We start from the raw sequence: 25,443 nt of genomic DNA, 5'->3' as shown, positions 1-25,443 counted from the left end.
TGGGGTGTTGTCCTTCCTTCGAAAGGGTGTTGACAGCGTTTGGCGCTGGCTATGATCAAGGGTCAGGTGTCTGCGATGGCCGTTCTTTTTTCAACGTCCTATGGCATCTATCTCCTTGATTGGCACTTTTGTTCGGGGGCATCTGGTCCCTCCTAGGAGGGTGCCTCTGCCTCCTTGGGACTGGAATCTTGTTCTGTCCGTGTTACAACATGGTTCTTTTTTGAACGGATCGGGTAGATCTCGTTGTCTATGTTGTCCTAGAAGGTCACTAGAAGGTCACCTTTTTTGGGTGGCGATCAATTCGGCTCGCAGAGTGTCGGAGCTGGCAGCCTGTCCTGCCATTGTCCGTATCTGGTCAATCACTTGGTTAAGGTGGTCTTGCGACCTAACCCTTCTTTTTTTCCGAAGAGGGTTTTGGAATTTCACCTCAATGAGGACATTGTCTTGCCTTCGCCTTGCGCGAAGTCTAAACATTCGGAGGAGGTGGTGTTGCACTCCTTGGATGCTGTTCATGGCGATTAGGGTTTACCTAACATCGTCTGAATCTTTTCACAAGTCGGATTCTTTGTTTGTCCTTCCGGGGGTCCTCGGAAGGGCGTGGCGGCGTCGGCTTCTGCCGTCACCAATTGGTTCAGACAGGCCGTTGAACAGGCCTATGCTTTGCGGGGAAAAGTTTCCCTTATGCCTGTGAGGGCGCACTCTACCAGATCTGAGTACGTCTTGGGCCTGTCGTCATGGGGCTTCTGTGGCCCAGGTGTGTAGGGCGGCGACTTGGTCGACCGTGCACACCTTCACTCTGTTCCACTGAGTGGATGTTCAAGCATCGACAGATGCTTCCTTGGGCCGCAAGGTTCTTAGTGCGGCGGTCCCTTAGGGTCCCTGGTTTTGGTCCTTTGGGCTGTTTGGGATTTCTTTGTATCCCTGGGTTATTTGTTTTTTTCCTGGGTTATTGCTCCCGTTGAGCAAATTTTTTCTCGTGTTGCCCAGCTGGTTTCCTTCCTTTGGTAAGGTTACTTTCTTGATGTGGAGACTGCGTTGCCTTTAGGCGCGGCTGCGTTTCCCACCCCTCATGTTTGCACTGCTTTGGGACGTCCCCATTGTGACAAATATTAAGATGGCGGCGACTGTCGGAGGACGTAAGAGAAAACGGAATATTTGTAAAATCTTACCTGTAAAATTCCTTTCTCTGAGTCCTCCGACAGTCGCCGCCCCCGCCCCTCTTTTGGGGTTTAGGTACTCTACTGCTATTCCACTGAAACTGAAGCAGGAAACAGGAAGCAGGAGGGTATAGACTGAGGGGACCACCCCCTGGGGTGGGGATATGTTAAAAGCTTTAATACTGACGTATTCTGTTGCCTAGCTACTCCTACGGAGCAAAGTCTAATACCCCATTGTGACGAATATGAAGATGGCGGCGACTGTCGGAGGACTAAGAGAAAGGAATTTTACAGGTAAGATTTTACAAAAATTCCGTTTTTATTTCTTAGAGGAAAACATGAAATTTTTCTGAGAGTAAGGTGGGAGCTTGAGTGGAGGCCGCAGCTATATTGTCCTTGCATGCAAATGTTTGTATGCTCGGGCAATGTCCCATTGTTTTTTTTTTTTTTGAGTAAGACCTATTGGTCAAAATGTTGCTATATGTGCATGATGATTTTTTTGGTAATTTTGTTTGTGATTTTTTTTTTTCTTTTTACTTTTGAAGATCGCTGTGTCCTGGTGTGCCCAACTGACCTCAATAATTATATTGGTATAAAATATAAGGAGTACATTGCTATGGGGTATTATCATGATAAATATCATAGATAGACGGTTAGATATATGGGATCCCTTTTGGGAAGTGAACCTACAGCTATATATAGAAAAAAAACCTCTAAGATGACTACAAAATGTGGGTTCCTATCATGGAATGTTAGGGGTCTAGGGACCCCCCAGAAGAGATCCCAGGTAATTACAAATATATTACAAACTAAAGCACAAATTATATGCCTGCAAGAGTCACATATGATCCCAGATACAGCAAACCAATTGTGTAAACCCTGGATCCAATGGTCAATACACTCGAGCTATTCAACATATGCAAGGGGGGTTTCATTGCTTGTCCATAGGTCAGTACCATGGAAGTGCTTTCAAAAAAAGTAGACCCTGAAGGGCAATATGTATTTGTACGAGCTCAAGTGTATGATATACCATTTGTTATTTTAGGTGTATATATAATCCTCCACCTGCTACATTAAGTGTAATTAAAGAAGCTATGCTATTTGCAAGTTTATACCCAGAGGCATTAGTGCTATGCCTGGGAGACTTTAATCTTCTGTGGGACCTGCTGGTGGACAGGCATGGACCCCCCCTAAAAAGAACTCGAAAACCACTTATGTTTCGTGAGTTAGAGGAGGAATTTGGATGGAGAGATTTGTGGAGAATGCTTAATCCCCAGACCAGGGCTTATTCCTGGGCCATCCCAGGAAGGGGATGTCTGTCAAGAATAGATCTAGCGCTGGGAAATGATAAAATTATTTCTAGGGTTGTCTCTGTTGAATATTTGATTAGAGGAGTGTCTGATCACTCACCACTCCTGGTAAATATAGCAATAGGAATTGAGGGAATGAAGCAAAACTGGAAATTTCAGCCATATTGGTTATCACAGATTGGAACGCACGATCGTATACCTGAACAATTGCAGATATTTTTAGAAACACATGGATCCCAAAGAGATTTGATATTTTGGGATACCTTGAAAGCATATCTACAGGGGGCACTTAGATCAACAATATCATATATTAAAAGAGCCACCAGGCAGGAAACGGAAGATTTAGAAGAGCAATGTAGAGATACAGAAGCTGCGTTTTTGAAAACACCAACTGAAATAAATAGGGAAAAATGGGAATTGACAGTAAGAAAATATACTACACACATAGCAGCAATAGCTAAATACAAACAATTTGAATATCAACAGAAGTACTTTGAACAAGGGAATACTTCAAGTCGTCTTTTAGCACATATGGCTAAGCAACAAAGTACAAGTTTAGTTATAACTAATATACAGCGCCCTGACGGGGAATGCCTAAGGGATGTGGCTGGTATGTCATGCTTTCACTAATTTTATACTGATATGTATGCCACCTCTCTTGCGTATAATGCAGATGAAATTTCAACATATCGGAGTGAAATACACTTTCCAGCCTTAACGACCGAGCAGGTTAAATTATTAGAGGAAAATGCAAGCGAGTATGAAGTAAGAAGAGCAATAACAAGTCTAGCAATAGGAAAGGCTTCAGGACCAGACGGACTTCCGTTAGAAGTATATAGTAAATACGTGGATATTCTTGCCCCAGTGCTAGTTCAAGTATTTGATGCAGCTTTCAGGGTAAAAAGACTTCCTGAATCCATGTATTTAGCTACAGTAGTACTAATTCCAAAACCAGATAAAAACTTAACAGATTGTGCTTCATACCGACCCATATCATTATTAAATACAGACTACAAAATTCTTGCAAAAATTTGGCCCATAGATTAAACAATGTAATACTTAATATTATACATCCAGATCAAACTGGATTTATGCCAGGAAAATCCACATCTATAAATCTTCGAAGAACGCAACTTAAAGCTCAGCTTAGAGGTCAACTACCAGACTCAAGTGTCTTGGCCTCTCTTGATACAGCAAAAGCTTTTGATTCTATTGAATGGCCCTTTTTGCAGGCAGTGCTTAGGGCATTTGGATTTGGGGAGAAATTCTGTACTTGGGTGGAAATAATGTATCTAAATCCAACTTCTCAGCTGTTGGTAAATGGCTTTTTAACCAAGGCCATACAATTATATAGAGGCACCCGGCAGGGAAGCCCTCTATTACCACTCTTATTTTCAGTAGCTATTGAATCTTTGGCACTTCGACTTCGGCAAAACCCTTCTGTACGGGGCATTACATTGGCAGAAAGGATATAGTGGGATTATATGCTGATGATCTTGTTTTATATTTAAATGATGCACATGGATCATTGGAAGCAGCTATGAATATAATAGAACTATTTTGGTTCTTATTCAGGCCTTAAAATGAATTGGCAAAAATCCTCCCTTATGCCATTGCAACCACAACTACTCACACTAAGCAAGGATTCAAGTTTATTAAAGGTAGTGTCCTCTTTCAAATATCTGGGAATAAATATTACAAGATTACCACAAGCAGCTTTACAGGCTAACCTTAATCCACTCATGACAACAATTAAACTAAATTGGCTCCTTTTGGCTAAATTACCACTTTCAGTTGCAGGGAGAATAAATTTAATCAAGATGGTCCTATTACCGAAATGTTTATACATTTTTTGACATGTGTCAGTTATAGTCCCTAAAACTATTTTTAAAAAAATAGATGCCCTATTTACCACATTTATTTGGGGAAAGGGAAGAAATAGAATAAAGTTAACCACACTTCAGAGAGCTAAAACAGAAGCAGGTATGGCACTTCCTAATATATACAGATACTATCTCGCTGGACAACTTAAACATCTCACAGGATGGATAGTACCAGTAACACTACAGATGGTAGAATCACACCTGGCTCATGTTTTACAAATCGAGAATTTACTTATAGCCCTAGAAGCACCTTTGAATAAATTAAAATATAAGCAAATACCAATGTTAACATTTAGCTCGTACAATATGGAGAGAGGCAAAACGTATAGAGGGAAACACACAAATAAACATGGATCTCCCACTATGGCGAAACCCAATGTTTAATCAACTGAAACAGTTGGTAGAGTATCAGTTCTGGGAACAAAAAGGGATATCAGTCCTTGCAGACGTATATGACATAACACATATGTACTCTTTTTCAGATATACAAATGAAATATGATATACCACATACCTCATTATATAGATACCTACAGTTGCGGCATGCGTTACAAGCGCAATTTGGAGTTTTGGGACCCGGGATCTCTAGATATCCAATGATTGGTATCCTTTTGTCCCAGGGCCCTAAAGGATTAATCTCTAAAATATATGCACATTTAACCAGGGTTAATTCAGGAATGAATCCCTTGGCAATAAGAACAAAATGGCAGGAAATAATTCCCAATTTAACTGATGAAGATTGGAAAGAAGCCTGTTCATCCCATTTATATGTATCGCCAGCAGCAAACAATAGGTTGATACAATTATATATGCTACATCAATCATATCTCTCTCCAAGTAGACTTTATGCAATGCAAAGCATTGCATCTCCTAAATGTTGGAGATGCAGTGCTAAGCGGGCAGACTTTATACATATTATGTGGTTTTGTCCAGTGATATCAAGATTCTGGCAGGAAATAATTCAAATATTATCCTCTGTCCTGAATATGCCTGTACCTTTGACCCCAGAAACCTGTTTGCTGGGTATATTAGATGAAATAACATGGTCTAGATATCACAAGATAATGCTTAGAGAAACGCTGTTTATGGCAAGGAAAACAATCACAGTTAAGTGGATTCAAGTGAAGCCCCCTGTTGTTAAGAACTGGATAAGAGCGGTAAATCAGATTTTACCATTTGAAAAAGTATTGTATATGCATAGAGGATGCTCAACGAAATATAATAAAATTTGGGATAATTGGAGTCAATCAACATTAACCAATGGTTGAATATAAGGAGATAACTAAGAGGATATAGAGGGATGCACATAGTATGATGAGGAAATAAATCTATGAATGCAATGGAGCAAGGGGTTGGGGCACACCGGAACAACGTCGATCAATTAAGCTAAATGGATATACCTTGGCATAAAGAGATTATGAATACTAAGTAAACAGATAATTATTTGCATATTGTATAATTTTTTTTTATTTTATATTGTTTTGTCCCTTTGTTGAAAGGATGTTTGGAATGTTAGTTTTTATGCACATATTGAAATAAAAAGAATAAAAAAAAAAAAAAAAGTATGCGTCCGTCAATGGACTCAAGGGAAAAAGATTTTACGGTAAGTTTTTACAAAAATCCTTTTTTTTTTTTCCATGAATTTTTATTGAAGATAAAAGGCAGAACAAAAAACAAAAAAGAAAAACAGACTGACAATAAACGTTTCCACAGTGTATCAGGACAAGAAATTGCATGGTACAACAAAAATTCTCACATAGTCGGACACTGTGACTTATATTGCAATATTTGCTGTGCAAAAACAATGCAGGAGAAAAAAGGGATTAGTGACAATCCTACATTAATATTATGGGGCAGAGTAGATCCCCAACCGGGACCATAATTGGCAGAGTTTAGAATACATGTACCCCAGTGGTATCAAAGAGAAGCTTTGGAATATGAACAACCAGATTGGAAGAGAATGCTAATTCCTGAGGCCTAATATACGTGTCTAAAACAGGGGTTTCAGTATCCTGAGTACAGTCCATGGGGGAGCGAGTCAGTAAGCTTGAGGGAGTTAGAAAGGGATAGTAACAGCAGAAAAGATAGTAGGGAAAGATGAGAGGGACTTTAGGGGAGGAGGTAGGTCCGGGAAGAGAGAGAAAAAGGGGGGGGTGGGATTGATAAGGAAGAGAGCACGGTTCTTGGGATAGGTAATCTTGCCATTCTATATCACGACGGCAAGCTTAACCCAAATGGGGTGATGCGGTCTGAAGAGCCAGATCAGGGGGAGTTGATGATTGATTTGTACAGGTCAGTCTCCTTAAATCAGAGCCAGTGAAACCATTCGGCAGAAAACTTGGAGATATTGTCTCGTGAAATAGCAATTAATTCCTCGACCTCCTCGATTCTGTTCAGCCTGCTGAACCATTCAAAGGTCGACAGAATCGAGGTCGAGCGCCAATGGCAAGGGACACAAAATTTAGTGGCAGTCAACATATGGCGTGCCAGGTTGGTTTGAAATGAAGAGGCACTGCAGGGAGAGTAGTTAAGTAGAAATTGTTCTGGAGAGTAGGGTATCAGGCTAGACATGACTTTCATCAGTCTTGTGAACGTTTTCCCAGAAGGGTTGCAGAACTGGACATGTCCATCAAATGTGTAGCATGGTACCAGGGTTTGCATTGCATCTCCAGCAGGTATCGGCGACTTCCGGAGCAAATTTGTGGATTTTCGCAGGGGTCCTATACCAGCGAGTCAGGATCTTGTATCCATTCTCCTGGGCAATGACATTAATCAAAGCAGGATGAGGAGAGCGACAAATGGATTCCCAGTCCTCATCAGATAGGGACAGTTGCAAGTCTTTTGACCATGCCTGAGCGAAAGTTGCCGAAGAGGCTGAAGGGGCGTAGAGCAGATGGCCGTATAGCTCCGAGATTATATGGCGTTGAGGGCAAGTTATTTCACAAATGGATTCCAGGGGTCTTGTCCATTTGGTAGGAGCGTGTCTGGACGAAAGAAAGTGGCAAATTTGAAAAAAAAACGTCCATAGTGGGAGGCCTGGAGGGCGAAGAGTAGAATTAAGCTTTTCCCAGGTGATAGGTGTGCCTTGCTTGAAAAAATGTTTAGCTAGAGCTTCTTGGTGCGGCCAGCAGGAACGAAGGAAGCCAGCAGACAACCATGGTGGAAATGCTGGGTTGAACCAAAGACGTTAGGGGGCCACATTGGGGATCGATTTCTAATCTCTTGCGCCATTTATCGTGGACGAACAGTGGAGGTCCAATAAAGGGGTGCGATCTAAGGGATTGTGGGACGGCGGAGATAGGAAACCAGGCAAGGAGATTCAACAGGGTGGCAGACCAGGTATTTTCCACCCCGAAGACCGCCTTTTGGCCAGCGTCTAAGTTCCAATCCACTATTCTGCTCAGAAGACAGGCTTTATGGTAGCTAGGTATATTCGGCAAACTCAGCCCACCTCTATGCTTGGGAGCCATAAGGCGAGAAAACTAGATCCTGGGTGGTTTTCCTTGCCAAATGAATTTCAACCACAAGGATCGGAGAGAGGAGAAGGCGGGAGGTAGGTGTATGGGAATTGTTTGGAAAAGGCATAATAGTTTTGGGAGAATGGACATTTTTAAAAGAGCAGCCCTCCCAAACCAGGAGATCCGGAGGTTTCTCCAAGATTTCAAAACGGCACAGATGGTGGACAGCAGGGTTTGATAGTTGGAGTCATAGAGACTCGAGAGGGGTTTGGGTTCCTGGAGAACTGGGCTGACTTCTCAGTCGGCTACCGGCTCTTTAGTAAGGATGGGCTGCACCTTAATGGGGGCGGTACAGCTCTTTTGGGGAGAAAGATGGCCACCAAGTTGGAGGAGCTTTTAAACTAGGTGATGGGGGGGGAGGGCTCAGAAGTAGAGTCAGTTAGGAGGGAGCAAAGGACTGAAGGCAGTTGTAGGGTCAGCAGCGACAGTAGGTCCATAACGTCAATCGGTAGGTCTGTGCGGGAGAACTGCAGACCAAACAGGAATAAACATAACCACCAATCACGTTTATCTTCCGTAAAACTAAGAGGGGTATATGCTAATGCCAGGAGCCTAGCTAATAAAATGGTTGAGTTGGAAATGTTAGTACATGAGGAGGATATAGACCTTGTGGGAATAACAGAGACTTGGTTCGACCCCTCACATGACTGGCTGGCAAATATCCAAGGGTATTCAGTGTACCAGAAGGACAGGATATGAAAAAGAGGCGGAGGGGTATGTCTCTACGTCAAGAATAATGTAAAGGTGATAGAGAGGAGTGACATTACGGAAGGGATGAGTATGGAGTTAGAATCCGTATGGGTAGAACTCCATAGGGAAGGAGAAAAGGGGAAAGTAATTGTGGGGGTTTGCTATAGGCCACCTAAACAAGGGGAGGAGGTAGAGCAGGATTTTTTAGCACTTTTGGGTAAAGTGGCAAAGCTAGGATCAGTCATCATATTGGGGGACTTCAATTATCCCGACATTGACTGGGAAGAGGGGACTACACACTCACAGAAGGCCCGGCTATTCACGGAAACCTTACAGGATAATTACATGTCACAGTTGGTGGACTATCCTACTAGGGAAAACGCAATCCTGGATCTATTGATCACTAATGACCCAGACCTAATCTCGGAGGTAGGGGTCCAGGACAACCTGGGCTCTAGCGATCACAGGATGATCACATTTAGCATAAATAACAATATAGCAAGGCAAGTGGGGAACATAAGAACCCTTAACTTCAGAAGGGCAAACTTTCCAAAATTGTACTTGTTGATGGAAAGGGTAAATTGGGACCGAACCCTGGGATCCCTGACCACAGAGGAAAAATGGGAATGCTTTAGGAACATATTAAGCAAAGGCATCTTGCAGTGCATTCCTATGGGAAATAAATTTAGAAGGGACAAAGCCAAACCTGGCTGGCTAAACCGGAGCGTTAAAAAACTTATTAGGGGAAAAAAATTGGCCTTCAGGAAATATAAATCAGAGGGCACAGTATTGGCTTTCGACCAATACAAGGAGGCAAATAGGAAGTGTAAACACAAAATCAAGATGGCTAAAATAGACTTTGAGAGACAAATAGCGGAGGATAGCAAAAAAAACCCAAAGAAATTCTTTAAGTATATCAACAGCAAAAAAACTAGGGCAGAGCATATTGCACACATAATTAACAATGATGGGAGGATGGTTACAGAGGACACTGAAAAAGCAACCGTGCTGAATGCTTTTTTCTCATCAGTCTTTACACAGGAATCGGAGGGGTACACTGACCATGACTGTATGGTTAGTAATACAAAGGACTTGCCACTATGGCTAACAGAGGGTGAAATAAGGGAAAGGCTGGATAAACTCAACACTAACAAATCACCAGGCCCGGATGGCGTACATCAGAGAGTACTCAAGGAACTCAGTAAGGTTATATCCAGACCACTGTTCCTGATCTTTGCGGACAGTATTAGGACAGGAGATGTACCAGGGGAGTGGAGGAAAGCTAACGTGATTCCGATATTCAAAAAGGGTCAGAGGCATATACCGGGAAATTATAGGCCTGTCAGTCTGACATCAGTAGTATGTAAACTTCTGGAGGGGATGATAAGGGACTATATCGTAGAGTTTGCTAAGGACAACAGCATCATCAGTAGTAACCAGCACGGGTTTACAAATGGGCGTTCTTGTCAAACCAATCTCTTAACATTCTACGAGGAGGTGAGCTGTGAGCTAGATAGGGGCAGACCAGTGGATGTGGTGTACCTAGATTTTGCTAAGGCGTTTGATACAGTTCCCCATAAGCGCTTAATTTATAAATTAAGGTCTGCAGGTATCGACAGCAGGGTTTGCTCTTGGATACGGAACTGGCTAAAAGGGCGTGTCCAAAGGGTGGTAATAAACAGCGCGTACTCAGACTGGTCTGAGGTAGTAAGCGGGGTCCCCCAAGGCTCAGTCCTAGGACCAACCTTGTTCAATTTATTCATAAACAGCATTGAGGACGGGATCAGTAGTTCAATATCAGTTTTTGCAGATGACACAAAATTAGGCAGGGCAATAACAGCACAGCATGAAGCAGATATCCTACAGAATGTCCTGGACAAAATAACGGAGTGGGCAAAGACATGGCAAATGAGGTTTAACGTGGAGAAATGTAAGGTTTTACACTTGGGGACTAGAAACATAAAAGCACAATACACGTTAGGAGGGGAACCCTTGGGAGAATCAAAAATGGAGAAGGATCTGGGAGTCTTGGTTGATGATAGACTAGGCAACAGCATGCAATGTCAAGCGGCAGCTGCCAAGGCTAGCAGAATATTAGCATGCATAAAGAAAGGGATGTATTCCAGAGATAAGACTATAATCCTTCCACTTTATAAAACTCTGGTCCGACCTCATCTGGAGTATTCGGTCCAGTTCTGGTCACCAGTCCTCAGAAGGGATGTGTTGGAGCTGGAGAGAGTCCAGAGAAGGGCAACTAAACTAATTAGGGGATTGGAGGACCTTGATTATGAGGAGCGTCTGCAATCGCTTGATTTATTCTCCCTGGAGAAGAGACGCCTGAGGGGGGACATGATAGCAATTTTTAAATATCTAAATGGGGATCTAGGCTTAGAAAAAAAGCTGTTCAGTCGAAGGGATTGCATGAGAACTCGGGGGCATACAATGCGATTAGAGGAGAAGCATTTTAACCTCAGGCAACGTGGGGGGTTCTTTACTGTTAGGGCTACAAGATTGTGGAATTCTCTACCACATGAGGTGGTTTCTGCGGGTAGTATGGTGGCTTTCAAAAGACTCTTAGACGTACATCTCAAGGATCAGAACATTCAGGGGTATACAAGATGATTACAGCCACACACATCTACACAGGTTGAACTGGATGGACTTTTGTCTTTATTCAACCTCACCAACTATGTAATAGTGATCGGGTTAGTGATCGGGTTATGGTCTGAATACACTCTGGATAGTGGGAGAAGATGGGTAGGAAGATCCAGTTGAGAGAGAGATTCTGGAGAATTTCTGATGGGACGAGGAGTAGAATGTGTAATCTCTGGTGGACCAGTCTCCATGCATCAAGGAGTCGGAGAGATTTAAGCGCTTTGTAAGGAAGCACAGAGGAACCCGTGGAGGAATCAAGTAGAGGGTTCAAGGGAGCATTGAAATTGCCCCCGAGAATCAGAAGGCCTGACACAAAGTACCGAAGTTCCTGAATAGCGGATCGAAAGAAGGCGACCTGTTTACTGTTAGGCGCGTAGAGATTGGCAATCGTAATCGGGCGGGAGACGAGGAGACCCTTGACGAAAATGAACCTGCCATTCGGGTCTTTATAGTGTCTAATTTAAAATCCAGTTGGCGAGCAAGAAGAATCGAGACCCCATGCTATTTGGAGCCTTCAGTTGTAGCATGAAATTCCGTGGGGAAGAGTTTGTTGGAAAGAAATATCGATCACCAGTCCTAAAACGTATTTCTTGGAACAGAAGGATTTGCGCCCGGAGCCTATGTGCCTCTGCTAGCATCTGGGGGCGATTTTCAGGCACATTTAGGCCTTGTGCGTTAAGTGAGAGGATCTTTACGCTTTTTTGGAACTGTATCACCTCGGGGGCAGACAAAATAGGAGGGATCGGGAGGGTCAGGGGAAAAAAAAGGGGGGGGGAGGAGAGAGAAGAGGTGATAAGGGAGGGGCGTGGAGGAATAAGGAGGGGGGATGAAAGCTAAGAACAGATGGAAAGAAAGAGAGGGCCCTGTTAAGCTTACCAGAGGTACTGGTCAAGCCCAAGAGGAGTGGAGTGGAGCACTTTGTGCTCGGGGTCAACAGGAGCCTGGTAGCAACCCAGACAACGTTGTGGGGAGAGGGGTTTGGAGACAAACAACAAACAACCGTGAAACTGCACGGCACGGGGGGACAACAAAGAAAGGTTGGAGTAGTGGTGTCTCTTGCAATCTGGCTGTGAGTCGCCAGGGATGTGGCGGAAAAAAGTGTATAATCTGAGGAACTCAAAAAAAAAATAAAAATAAAACCAGAACAAAAAAGAGCAGCGCAGATCATAATCTAGAAGTGTAACGCGCTGAGGCAGTGGACAACAGGAAATAACCAGAATGCAATGCATAATCAGGAAGTGCAGCAAGCGACTAAACCCAGGATGGGTATAGCTCAGTAACTTAATAGTGTATAACCATATAAACCCTGAGACGTTGCAATGTGTATCTATACCAAGCTAGTGGGAGTTCAAGCATGTGGAGACAGAGATAGATCAGCTCATACGGGAATATACAGAGGAAGAGATGGGGAGGGAAAGCAAGGGGCACATGAGAGAATAGGGGGGAATGGGGGACAGTTCACTTAAGAAGAGGGTGAGGTAGGGGGCACAAGGAAGGGAAGGGGTAACAGTAGAAAACGGGGGTGAAGTAGTAGTAGTAGGAGCTTCTAAGATCAGATGAGGGAGAAAGAGCAGCTGCCGTTAACCAGGATCCCGCCGCCTCCGATTAAGACCATATTTTCCTGAAGAGGCGCCAGAACAGTAACATTGCATTTTTCTGAGGAAGCGTCAGGACAGTACACTGGGATTAGGCTGGATATGACTGCCCAGCATATAGCATCATGGTGCAGGGAGCCCCTGGGAGCTTGTAGGGGAGGTAGCCAAGAGGAGGGGGGACAGAGAGGTTCAGGCTGAGAAGGAAAAGCTATACAAATAGCTGAAGATGTATTGCATCAGGGGAAAGTAAGATCGGAGGGTAAAAGGATAAGCAGCTAGCAGAAAAGAAAAGTGGTGTGTCTTGCAACAAGATACACCCCCCCCCCACCCCAGCATTAATACATGATAGCAAAAAGTCCCCTGCAACTCCCCAGCTGCACCGTTCATGTACCGGAATCCGATGTCTTCATCAGGCACAGTCTCTCGATATGTCCTGCAGCGAGGCGGTCGCAGTTGTGCACAGATTGGTAGGGTAAGTTGGCGCTGCCAGTACTTATACTAAATGTACGGGAGAACAGTGTGCCTTACATAAACTGGGCAAATATGAATGGTGGAAGGTAATAATGTATGTTAGTAATGCCAGTAGTATAGATAAATGGGAGAGATAATGGTCCTTATAAACGCCCAATAGTTCTGATATTGAGCCACAATTATGTCACAAACAATAATTGGTAAACACTTGACACTGGTAAATAATTAATGCTCAATAAATAAGTTAAAAATACATAAAATTGATAAACTATGAACAGTGCCTTAAAGCAATAAATAAAGTGCAAATGGTTCCTGTGATAAAAGGTGAGTCTTGAATAAATAGAGAATTAAAGTGACTGGTGTAATAAATAATATAAACACTAGGTGGCAGTGCTAATGAAATAGCAAAATGTAGATATCCAAGTGAAAATATTAGTAATTAAATAAATAAGTGGTAAAATGTGCCAAGTGATATATTTCAATCACTGAAAAATTATTAATATATATATATATATATATCTCTAAAAGTTCCCCGGTGTAATAAAAATATGGATATCCAGGTGAAAAATAATATAATTAAAAGTATATATATATAGTGAATTGTGCCAAGTGGAATGGACAGGTGTTTGGAATCTCTAAAAAAACTCTCATAGGGATTCCCAGTGTTGATATAAATAATATCTGGTGAATTAAATAAATAAATTAGACTTTAAAAAATAAACAGAGAAATAAATAGTCCGTAGTAAATATATGGTGAAAAAAGTCCAAAAAATATGATCAGTCTATTGATCCCCAAAAACGTGCAGCAATAGTGTGAAACAAAGTGCCGAAAAATTCCTTGGATGGAAGGGGTGAGTCCCAGTGATGGATTCAGGATGTGGGTGGCGGGTGAGGAAATTCCGTGCTCCCCTCTCAATATATCCCGCACTCACCCGAGAGCGGCACCCCTACAGGGGTAACCAGCGTTGAATTGGGGTGAACCCTCGATGGATCTCGGTGAAGCTCTCCAATCCTCCTGGGGTTAATCTCACTTTTTCCCTCCAGTAATTTTAGGTAAGCAAGCGGTATGTAATATAGGGTAACAAAAGGCAGCTCTCCAAAGTGTTGGAAACGGTACCCGATGGTATATAAATAGAAAACACTAATATAGTGATGTACCGTTTAAAATATCCGTTTATTATCCAATATACAAGAAGTACTCACATTTAAAATAGTAACACAGGGGAGCACGGAATTTCCTCACCCGGCACCCACATCCTGAATCCATCACTGGGACTCACCCCTTCCATCTAAGGAATTTTTCGGCACTTTGTTTCATACTATTGCTGCACGTTTTTGAGGATCAATAGACTGATCATATTTTTTGGACTTTTTTCACCATATATTTACTACGGACTATTTCTCTGTTTATTTTTTAAAGTCCAATTTATTTATTTAATTCACCAGATATTATTTATATCAACACTGGGAATCCCTATGAGAGTTTTTTAGAGATTCCAAACACCTGTCCATTCCACTTGGCACAATTCACTATATATATATATATATATATATATATATATATATATATATATATATATATATATATATATATATATATTATTTTTCACCGGGATATCCATATTTTTATTACACCGGGGAACTTTTAGAGATATATATATATATTAATAATTTTTCAGTGATTGAAATATCACTTGGCACATTTTACCACTTATTTATTTAATTACTAATATTTTCACTTGGATATCTACATTTTGCTATTTCACTAGCACTGCCACCTAGTGTTTATATTTATTACACCAGTCACTTTAATTCTCTATTTATTCAAGACTCACCTTTTATCACAGGAACCATTTGCACTTTATTGCTTTAAGGCACTGTTCATAGTTTATCAATTTTATGTATTTCTAACTTATTTATTGAGCATTAATTATTTACCAGTGTCAAGTGTTTACCAATTATTGTTTGTGACATAATTGTGGCTCAATATCAGAACTATTGGGCGTTTATAAGGACCATTATCTCTCCCATTTATCTATACTACTGGCATTACTAACATACATTATTACCTTCCACCATTCATATTTGCCCAGTTTATGTAAGGCACACTGTTCTCCCGTACATTTAGTATAAGTACTGGCAGCGCCAACTTACCCTACCAATCCTTACTATCTAGATATAGTTTATACTATATTTTTGGGGTAGGCTGCAGCCAACTAACAACTAATTTTCCTACATCCATTTGTGCGGAATTTCTTCTATAGCAGTTGTGCACAGTCGCCCAAACCCGGTAGGGTGGCAAAAGCTAGGGAGCAGGAGGTGATCGGCTTCGGGGGGGGGACCCGTGCCACTAAGTCAATAGGCTACAGAGCAGGATGGACACTAACCCAAAGGGACAGGGACCTTGTGTTCTGTCAGAGTAAGCACAATCACCATCGCCTTAGTGGGGTAGAGGGGGGGTTGAGATACAGCCGAGAAGAGTTACTGCAGCAGCTAGCACTATAATAGGGACCCGGCAACTGTCCACAGCATGAGCAGGCGTATATGGAGTCCGAGGGGGGGGTAAGGGGGATCCAGGGGAGAAGGACAAAATCTGGAGTAGATGGTAGTCGGGCGTTGTCGGGGCAACGAGCTTTACAGGGGGCTACTACCACAAGGGTGAGGAGTATCTGGGGACGACTCGGCAAGCAGGTGCATGCAAGCTGCTCAGGCTACAGGCAGGGCAAAGAGGGGGCAGAGAATATGGATGGCAGGGGAAAGTACAGGGAAGATAGGGATGATGAATAAGGACTCGCATTGCAGGCATCAGGGTTGAAGGGAGCCGCGGATTCAGAGATCTAGGCGTTCCCTCCGATTAGTTGGAGAACAGGGAGGACTAGCCCGGTGGTCTTCCCGTGAGCGGCCAGGAGTAGAGCTGGAGTGAGATTGATGTCACCTGTGGCGGTTGCGCTGAGCTTTCGGAGTGGATGAGGATTTGACAGATACCCAGGTTTCCGGAGCGTAGAAGGCACTGTACCAGTCCGGTAAGTCCATGGCTTCACAGAAGGCTGGGAGGTCCTCCAGGGGTTCGGAGAGCTGCTGATCTTCCATGGAAGGAGGCAGAGAGACAGAAGGGGAATCACCATCTGTAGGTTATGCCTCTGGTGCGGAGAGAGAATCTAGGAGGGGACGCAGAGCTCTCAGATTTTGTAGCGTGATGGCAGAGAGGTCCTGGAACAACTTAACCTCCCATCCTTCATAGGATATGCGTTCTCGGGCTCTCGCCTTCTGCAGGATAGCTTCTTTCACAGGATAACTGACTAGGCAAGCTACAACAACCCTCGGGGGGATCAGATTCACCGCCTCTCGGCCTCTATGCGCGATGAGCCCGCTCTAATTCAACGGGGGTGTCTGCAGGACGCTCCAGTAGGTTGTTGAAAATGGCGGTCAGTGCGGGCATAAGTGCAGAGTGTTCCACCGATTCAGGAAGACCGCGCAGTCTAATATTGTGCCTCCTGCCTGTCTAATGGTGGTAGCCTGGGTAGCAGAGGACTTCTCCGCATCAGTCAGCCGTGCAATGACAGATCGCAGTTCCAACGCAAGTTCCCGAAATGGCAGTGCCCAAAGTGTTCTTAATGTCAGCTGCCAATGACTGCAGGTCTGCCAGGCTAGGAAGCGGAGTCGCCATGGCTGTTCCAGATAGGGGCGGTGTAAAGTAGGCAGGCAGCGTGTCAGGCGACCTGGGAGCGGGTCATGGTGAAGCCACCTGCAGGCCTTCTCGCTGGTTCCGAAAGAGCAGGAATGTTGCCAGATAGCTGGGTACCCTGGTCGGATGGTACTCGATTGGCAGAGGCACTGCAACCCGATCTGACCATTGTGGGGTGAGGATGAGACACCAAGGATAGTAAAATTAGTCCCCCAGTGCACAGAGCTTCTCTAACTTGTGGCCATTCAGGTCCGGTGCCAAGCCACGCCCCCCACAAAAATCCAATTTTCTCTTGCGTCCTCCGACAGTCGCCGCCATCTTCATATTCGTCACAATGGGGTATTAGACTTTGCTCCGTAGGAGTAGCTAGGCAACAGAATATGTCAATATTAAAGCTTTTAACATATCCCCACCCCAGGGGGTGGTCCCCTCAGTCTATACCCTCCTGCTTCCTGTTTCATACTTCAGTTTCAATGTCTAGCTTGTCAGGAGTAGCTGGATGTCTCTATGCTGGGGCATTTTGTCTCAGCCTTTCTCTTCTTTTTTGATTTTTGTTTGAGTTTTTTCTCTCTTTACTTAGCTGTTATTTTTGTCAGCGTTAGTTCTTCTGATGAGGATTCGTGCGGGCTGGGTCTCGGGCTGATCCCCCTGTTAGCAGGTTGTGGGTCAGTGGCTTCCCAGCCTGCCATCGAGCGTTCAGCCAGGTAACGCTCCTGGCGCAATGAACGACCCATCCCTGTTCGGTGCAGGGATGCTATGGTGAGGTGGCTACCTCACTGGACGCTGTGCGGTTTCTAAATCCCATTTTTGCTGCGTCCTGGATGCGACTCTCCCTGTCACATGTGCAGTGGCTTGTTCGCCTGTGTGGGTCCCCCACGCCATCTAGGAGGTAAGTGTATCTGTGTGGGGACCTGTCTGTCTGGGGGGTGTCAGTCTGGGACTGTGTTACCCTGCCTGTGTTCACACTGTTAAGTTCCCGATCTCTCTGGCTGCATGCTGTGGGCTGCGAGGAGGGGGGGGGATGTGCTGCACTATCTGTGTCAGACTGTGAATGTGTGAACGGCTGTGTGCTGTGGGGCATGTTTATTTCATGTTTGGGGCACATTACAGCGACCGCTGCGGCGGTCCGCCATGTTTTAATACTGTGGTGTGTTTTCTCCACTTCACCGAGGTGGAGGAGCGGCGTTTTCGGTGCCAAACGGCGCCATTTTGGCAGCGCTCACTCCGGCCGCATGGTCTCACTGCGGGCGGCCATTTTCTTGTAGCCTTCCATAGGCTTTCATAGAGCGCCCTGAGTTGCATCGCTTCCTTTCCCTGGGCGCACCGATCGAGGCAGCAGCGGTGGTCTTTACAGGTTTTTACCTCCCTGTCCCTATTTCCTTGCCTGAGTTGAGTTTTTTCTCCCTGTGGGGGTCAAAATTGTGTTAGTATGTGTGTGCGGTGGGCAGCGCTCGCCGCGCTTGTTTAAGGGGCGGTTAACCCTTTATTCTCCGGCATGGTATTGGGGCAATGGATTCTCAGGAAAGCAAAATTCCTACCACTTTGGTGGGTGACCAAGGGACTGCTGTTTCCCCCCCAGGGGGAGATTTTGGCTACGGTTGTGGCTAACATTGCTGCTCAGGTGCAAATGCTTGTGGCTGCTCGATCCACAAAACGACCCAGAGTTTCAATCTCCTCTGATCAGAGGGTGATGGTGATGGGGCTGCTATAGCTGGGGTCTCCTTATCGGGGTCCCGTTCCTCCCTGGATCTTGTGGGGTCCGAGGTGGAGGCTGAGGTAGAAGGGGTGGATAATTCTCCCCCTGGCTCGCCTGAAGAGCTTGCACTCATGGATGAATTGATTGCTTTTATCAAGAAAACACTGCGTTTACAGGATGAACCATGTCCTCCTGCTGCCCTGGCAGCTTATGGGACGCAGAAAAGACGCATGACATCGCAGGTCTTTTCTTGCACTGATGATTTTCAGCGCGCTGTTAAGGGACAATGGCGCAATATACGCGAGCCCTTTGCTGTACCAAGTAGGTTCAGGCTGCGGTATCCTTTCACGCCCGCTACTGATGAGCGGTGGTGTGCGCCACCTCCGGTGGATCACGCGGTGGCGGTTTTGAATAAGTCCGCTGCGATTCCTGCAGAGGACACCCCGGTGTTCCGGGATGCTGCGGACAGGAGGCTGGAGTCTCTTGCCCGTCATACTTACTCTATTACGGGTTCTATGCTAAAGGCTCTATTTGCTTCGCTTATGACAGCCCAGGCTGTCGCGAATTGGACGCAGGTACTCAGGCGCGTCCTGGTGGCTGATTCAGCCTCACCGGCGACATTGGATTTGGTGGATCAAATCCATCAGGGTGTCATGTATTTGTGTGATGCGGACTTGGATATAGTACCGTTGGCTGCACGTGTACACAGTGTGGCGGTGTTGTCTCGCCGCCAATCTGCCCTATGATGGATCTCGCCTTTTTGGAGAATCCTTGGATACACTGATAAAGGGGATCACGGGTGGTAAGAGCACGCTCTTGCCCCGATCCCGCAAGGCTAAGGTTGCTCATGGTAAGAAGCATGCTTCTTTTAGGCCCTCTCGGGGGTCCTTTCGTGCCTTTCGGGCGCACTATAAGGGCAAGCTGTTCAATGGTCAAGGCTCCCAAAAGAAGCCGTGGTCAGGTTACCAGAAGTCCAGCCAGTCCGGACCCGCTGCCCATAACAATGCGGCCTGCAGGGGCGTCCTCACCCAGTTCTGGGGTGGGGGGACGCTTGCTCGGTTTTTCTTCAACCCTGGTTGGCCCGTGTTCGGGACAGGTGGGTTCAGGAAATCGTTCGTTCTGGCTACAAGATCGAGTTTTCTCTCTCAGCCGGAGAGCAGATTTTTTCCCTCAGGTGGTTCCGGTGCCTCCTCAGGACAGATTTCGGGGGTTTCTCTTCCACTCTGTTCACTGTGCCCAGGAAGGAGGGCAGGGTACGTCCAATTCTGGACTTACAGGCTCTGAACCGCTTTTTGCGGGTTCGCAAGTTCCGCATGGAATCCCTGCGGTCGGTGGTGGCTGCCCAGGTTCCGGGGGAATTCATGGCTTCCATCGACTTGAAGGATGCGTGCCTTCACATCCCGTTTTTCAAGGGTCGCCAGAGGTACCTTCGATTCGCCATTGCGGAGGATCACTCCAATTCGTGGCGTTACCTTTTGGTCTCGCTTCGGCTCCACGGTTTTTCGCCAGGGTGCTTGCACCGGTTTCTGGTTTGTTGAAAGCCCAGGGCATCTCTGTCCTGGGGTATCTGGGAGATATTCTGGTTCGGTCTGCGACCAGCCAGGGTCTGGAGGAGGACCTGTCCATCACGATGCTGACTCTACAGGAGTTTGGTTGGACGGTGATTTTCCAAAGTCGACGCGGTGTCCGTCGATTCGTCTTCCCTACCTGGGAATGATTCTGGACTCGGTCCGGGCGAAGATCTTCCTACCAGACGACAAACTCAGGACTCTTCAGGAAGAAGTCGGGTCCCTTGGGGACGTTCCGTGCTCGTCACTCCGGACATGCTTGAGATGTCTGGGATTGATGGTCTCTGCTTTCGAGGCGATTCCCTTCGCCCAGTTTCACACGCGGGGTCTCCAAGCGGAGATCCTGTCCAGGTGGGACGGGCGACCGCAATCTCTGGATCTCCAGATTTCGTTGGGCCATCGCACCAGAAGAGATCTTCTGTGGTGGCTCCAGTCCCCGGCTGTGTTGGGGGGCAAGTCTTTTCGTCCTCTCTCATGACGGTGGTCACCTCGGATGCCAGCCTGTTGGGCTGGGGTGGTGTTCTGGGCGATCTGTCCGCCCAGGGAACTTGGTCGGAGGAGGTTTCCTCCCTTCCGATCAACATTCTGGAATTGCGTCCGGTGAATCTCTGCCTTCAACGTTGGCCGGACGGGCTACAGGGCTCTCCGGTTCGGGTGCAGACGGACAATGCCACGGCGGTGGCTTTCGTCAATCGCCAAGGGGGCACCAAGAGAACCCGAGCGGCTCGGGAAGTGGCCGACATTCTGTCTTGGGCCGAGACACACGTCCCGGCGATATCGGCGGTTCACAGTGGAGAACTGGCAGGCGGATTATCTGAAGCCGCCAGTCCCCGGACCAGGGGGAATGGTCCTTCTACCCGGATGTCTTCCAGATGTGGTGCGCGAAGTGGGGTCTTCCAGAGGTAGACCTGTTCGCGTCTCGTCTGAACAGCAAGGTGAAAAGGCCTCGGGCAGATGCGTCAGACGCGTTGGTAGCTCCGTGGCATCAGTACTGACTGATGTATGCGTTTTCACCGTTTCAATGGCTGTCCAGGTTACTTCGCAGGTTGAACTCGGAACCAGAACCAGAAATCCTGGTACGCAGACCTCGTGCATTTGGTGGTCGACGCCCCGTGGCGTCTGCCTCTTCGAGAAGATCTCCGGTATCAAGGGCGGATATTCCATTCTGCTTTACAGTCGCTGGCTTTGACGGCCTGGCTGTTGAGACCGAGGTCCTGAGGGATGGGGATCTCTCCCCGGAGGTCATTCACACTTTGATCGACGCAAGGAAATTTTCCTCGGGGAAGGTCTATTACCGTACTTGGAAGGCCTATTTTGCCTGGTGTGAGTCCAGGGGGTTTTCACCTCGCCCGTACTCGGTGTCTAGGGTGTTGTCCTTCCTTCGAAAAGGTGTTGCTAGCGTTTGGCGCTGGCTACGATCGAGGGTCAGGTGTCTGCGATGGCCGTTATCTTTTTTAACGTCCTAGGGCATCTAACTCCTTGGTTGGCACTTTTGTTCAGGGGCATCTGGTCCCTCCTAGGAGGGTGCCTCTGCCTCCTTGGGACTGGAATCTTGTTCTGTCCGTGTTACAACATGGTCCTTTTGAACGGATCAGGTAGATCTCGTTGTCTATGTTGTCCAAGAAGGTCACCTTTTTGGGTGGCGATCACTTCGGCTCGCTGAGTGTCGGAGCTGGCTGCTTGTCCTGCAGATGTCCGTATCTGGTCACTCACTTGGTTAAGGTGGTCTTGCGACCTAGCCCTTCTTTTTTTCCGAAGAGGGTTTCGGAATTTCGCCTCGATGAGGACATTGTCTTGCCTTTGCCTTGCGCGAAGTCTAAGCATCCGAAGGAGGTGGAGTTGCACTCCTTGGATGTTGTTCGGGCGATTAGGATTTACCTACAATCGTCTGAATCTTTTCGCATGTCGGATTCTTGTTTGTCCTTCCGGGGGTCCTCGGAAGGGCGTAGCGGCGTCGGCTTCTGCTGTCGCCAATTGGTTCGGACAGGCCATTGAACAGGCCTATGCTTTGCAGGGAACAGTTTCCCCTATGCCTGTGAAGGCGCACTCTGCCAGATCTCTGAGTACGTCTTGGGCCTGTCGTCATGGAGCTTCTGTGGCCCAGGTGTGTAGGGCGGTCGACCGTGCACGCCTTCACTCTGTTTTACAGAGTGGAGTTTCAAGCATCGGCAGATGCTTCCTTTGGCCGCAAGGTTCTTGGTTCTTGGGTAATTTGTTTTTTTCCTGGGTTATTGCTCCCGTTGAGCAAGTTTTTTTCTCATGTTGCCCAGCTGGTTTCCTTCCTTTGGTAAGGTTACTTTCTTTGATGTGGAGACTGCGTTGCCTTTAGGCGCGGCTGCGTTTCCCACCCCTCATGTTTGCACTGCTTTGGGACGTCCCCATTGTGACGAATATGATGGCGGCGACTGTCGGAGGACGTAAGAGAAAACGGAATTTTTGTAAAATCTTACCTGTAAAATTCCTCTCTGAGTCCTCCGACAGTCGCCGCCCCCGCCCCTCTTTTGGGGTTTAGGTACTCTACTGCTATTCCACTGAAACTGAAGTATGAAGCAGGAGGGTATAGACTGAGGGGACCACCCCCTGGGGTGGGGATATGTTAAAAGCTTTAATATTGACATATTCTGTTGCCTAGCTACTCCTACGGAGCAAAGTCTAATACCCCATTGTGACGAATATGAAGATGGCGGCGACTGTCGGAGGACTCAGAGAAAGGAATTTTACAGGTAAGATTTTACAAAAATTCAGTTTTTTTTTTAATTTTTGCTATGTTTTATATTACCAATAAAAAAAACAAATGTTCTTACCAGTTTAGGCCAATTTGTATTCTGCTATGTATTTTTGGTAAAAAAAAAATCCCAAAAAGCGTATAATTGGTTTGCGCAAAAGTTAGTGTTCACAAACTATGGGATATATTTTTGGACTTATTTTTTTATTAGTAATGGCGGCAACCAGCACTTTTTATCAGGACTGCGACATTGCGGTGGACAAATCTGACACTAAGTGACACTTTTTGGGGACCAGTGACATTAATACAGTGATCAGTGCTAAATAATATGCACTGTTCCTGTATAAATGACACTGGTAGGGAAGGGGTTAAATGTCTTCTGGGAGCTCTGTCTCTCTCCACCTGTCAAATGTGGTGCCGTAACCGGAAGAGTGTGTTAAATGTTTGCCATGGCACCCAGGTTTGGAGACTGTACTAGGAAACATAACTGCTCTTTCAACATTATTGGTTTCCCCCTGTAACTCTGTTTCTACATCCTTTTTTTATTTTTTTCCAGTTGGCAGGACCTGGTGGCTAGTGGAGTTGTGGAATACATTGATACACTTGAAGAGGAGACCGTCATGCTTGCTATGACGCCTGATGATTTGCAAGAAAAGGGTGTTGCTTATTGTTCAACATACACTCATTGTGAAATTCATCCATCTATGATTCTAGGAGTCTGTGCTTCAATTATACCATTTCCTGACCACAACCAGGTTTGTTTTGTAAGATACTTTAACTCAATATAATTTATATACAATTTGCATGTTGGATGTTTAAGCCCATGCGACAAGTATGCATCTGAAACGTTAATTAAAATGTATGGTCTGTCTGCTAGAAAACTGTGCCGCCTAAAGCAGTATTAAACCCAATGGTAAACATTATATTGCAGCTTGCCAATTCTTGGATGTTATGGCAGCATTAGTTTTCTTTTTTAGGCTTGTTTTCTTATATTTTAATCTAGTTTACCTGCCAATATGTTTGTTGTTTTTCAAAATAACAAGCTGTTTTGCAGTTACAGGGATGAGACAGTTTACTACTGACGGGTGCTTTCAGTGATCAGATTGTACTTATTCATGTAAAATCGTTATCCCAAAAGGAAAAAAACCTTTTGATGTAACAGATTATATTAATTGTATTGGATTGTATTTAAGTCTGCTAGCATATCTAACACACTCCTCCCACCAGACTGATAATGCTGCTGTCCAAATCTGCCACCTGTGCTCATACACCCAGAGATGAGGCATTCTAATGCAGGAGGTGTGTTACTGGCCAGTAGGGATGATCGAACGGTTCGGGTCGACCATCGGTTCGACCCGAACATTGGCTGTTCGAGGTTCGGCCGAATTTAGAACTTTTTGCCCAAAAAGTTCGGAATTCGGCAACCAGAACCGACAAAAATGCAATGGTTCAGGAAATGGGCTTTAAAAGCCCGTGATTTTTTGCTAATGCTGACTTTTGCTAATGAAATAATTTGCACTAATATGGCTAGGCTCCTAACACACCTCTATATGTAAGTGTAAAATACATATCAGTGTGTGTGTGTGTATATGTATATATATAATATATATATACCCCTATACAGAAGTTCAGATGTTTTGCCTGCCTCCAAAGAACCCTAAAAATGCCCAAAAAAATGCCAGCGCCAAAAAAAAAAAAATGCCCAGGTTTGTTCTTGCAGGCATTTTTTGGGGCATTTTTTTGGGTTCTTTTGGAGGCAGGCAAAACATCTGAACTTCTGTATAGGGGTGTGTGTATATATATATATATATATATATATATATATATACACACACACACACTGATATGTATTTTACATTTACACATATATAGGTGTGTTAGGAGCCTAGCCATAATAATGCAAATTTTTTCATTAGCAAAAGTATAGTGTTCTGCTCCTTTTTACACCTATATATGTGCAGGTGTATATATACAGACATGGGTGTATGTATATATACCCCTATAGACATGTTAATGTATATATACCCCTATAGACCTGTTCAGATGTCATGCCTGACTCCAAACATGTCCTCAAAAAGCACGATCAACGCCTGCAGCAAAAAAAAATGCTGACGGGAGCGGAGCCATATTAGTGCTCTGAAAATGACAAAATACAAACAATCTCTTTTTTTCTGGTTCTGGACATGCTACAGAGCTGAAACTTCACAGGTACACCTTTTAGACCCCCCAGATACTAAATCCAAAGTCAACATCAAATTTTTTTTTTTTTACATTTTTTCAATAATTGGCTCTTATCAAAAATGACAATTTTTAAGAACTTTTTTTTTGTGTGATTAATAGTCCCTGGGGCATGACCCAGAACCCTAGGCACTTTTTAGGGGCATTTATTGGGTTTTAGGGCTTTAAAATGGTATTTTTTGATTACCGAATTTCGGGTCCCATTGATTTCAATGGGGTTCTGAAATCCGGGCCGAACTTTCGGTAAGTTCGG

At 45.2% G+C, this 25,443-nt stretch overlaps 1 protein-coding gene across 2 annotated transcripts in view; it reads left to right on the top strand.

Moving 5' to 3' along the window:
- The window catches only part of POLR2B (RNA polymerase II subunit B), an 837,536-nt gene that overhangs the window by 471,266 nt on the left and 340,827 nt on the right, over positions 1 to 25,443 (top strand). For both annotated transcript variants that reach the window (XM_082254374.1, XM_082254373.1), the window contains one exon: positions 23,509 to 23,707. In XM_082254374.1, the coding sequence (XP_082110500.1) occupies positions 23,509 to 23,707 (199 nt within the window). The remainder of the gene's footprint in view (positions 1 to 23,508; positions 23,708 to 25,443) is intronic.

Source organism: Pelophylax lessonae, assembly GCF_965119305.1.
Source record: "Pelophylax lessonae genome assembly, chromosome: 1".
NCBI lineage: Eukaryota > Metazoa > Chordata > Amphibia > Anura > Ranidae > Pelophylax > Pelophylax lessonae.
Note: the sequence above shows the minus strand (reverse complement) of the source record. Positions and strands in the feature narration are given on the sequence as shown.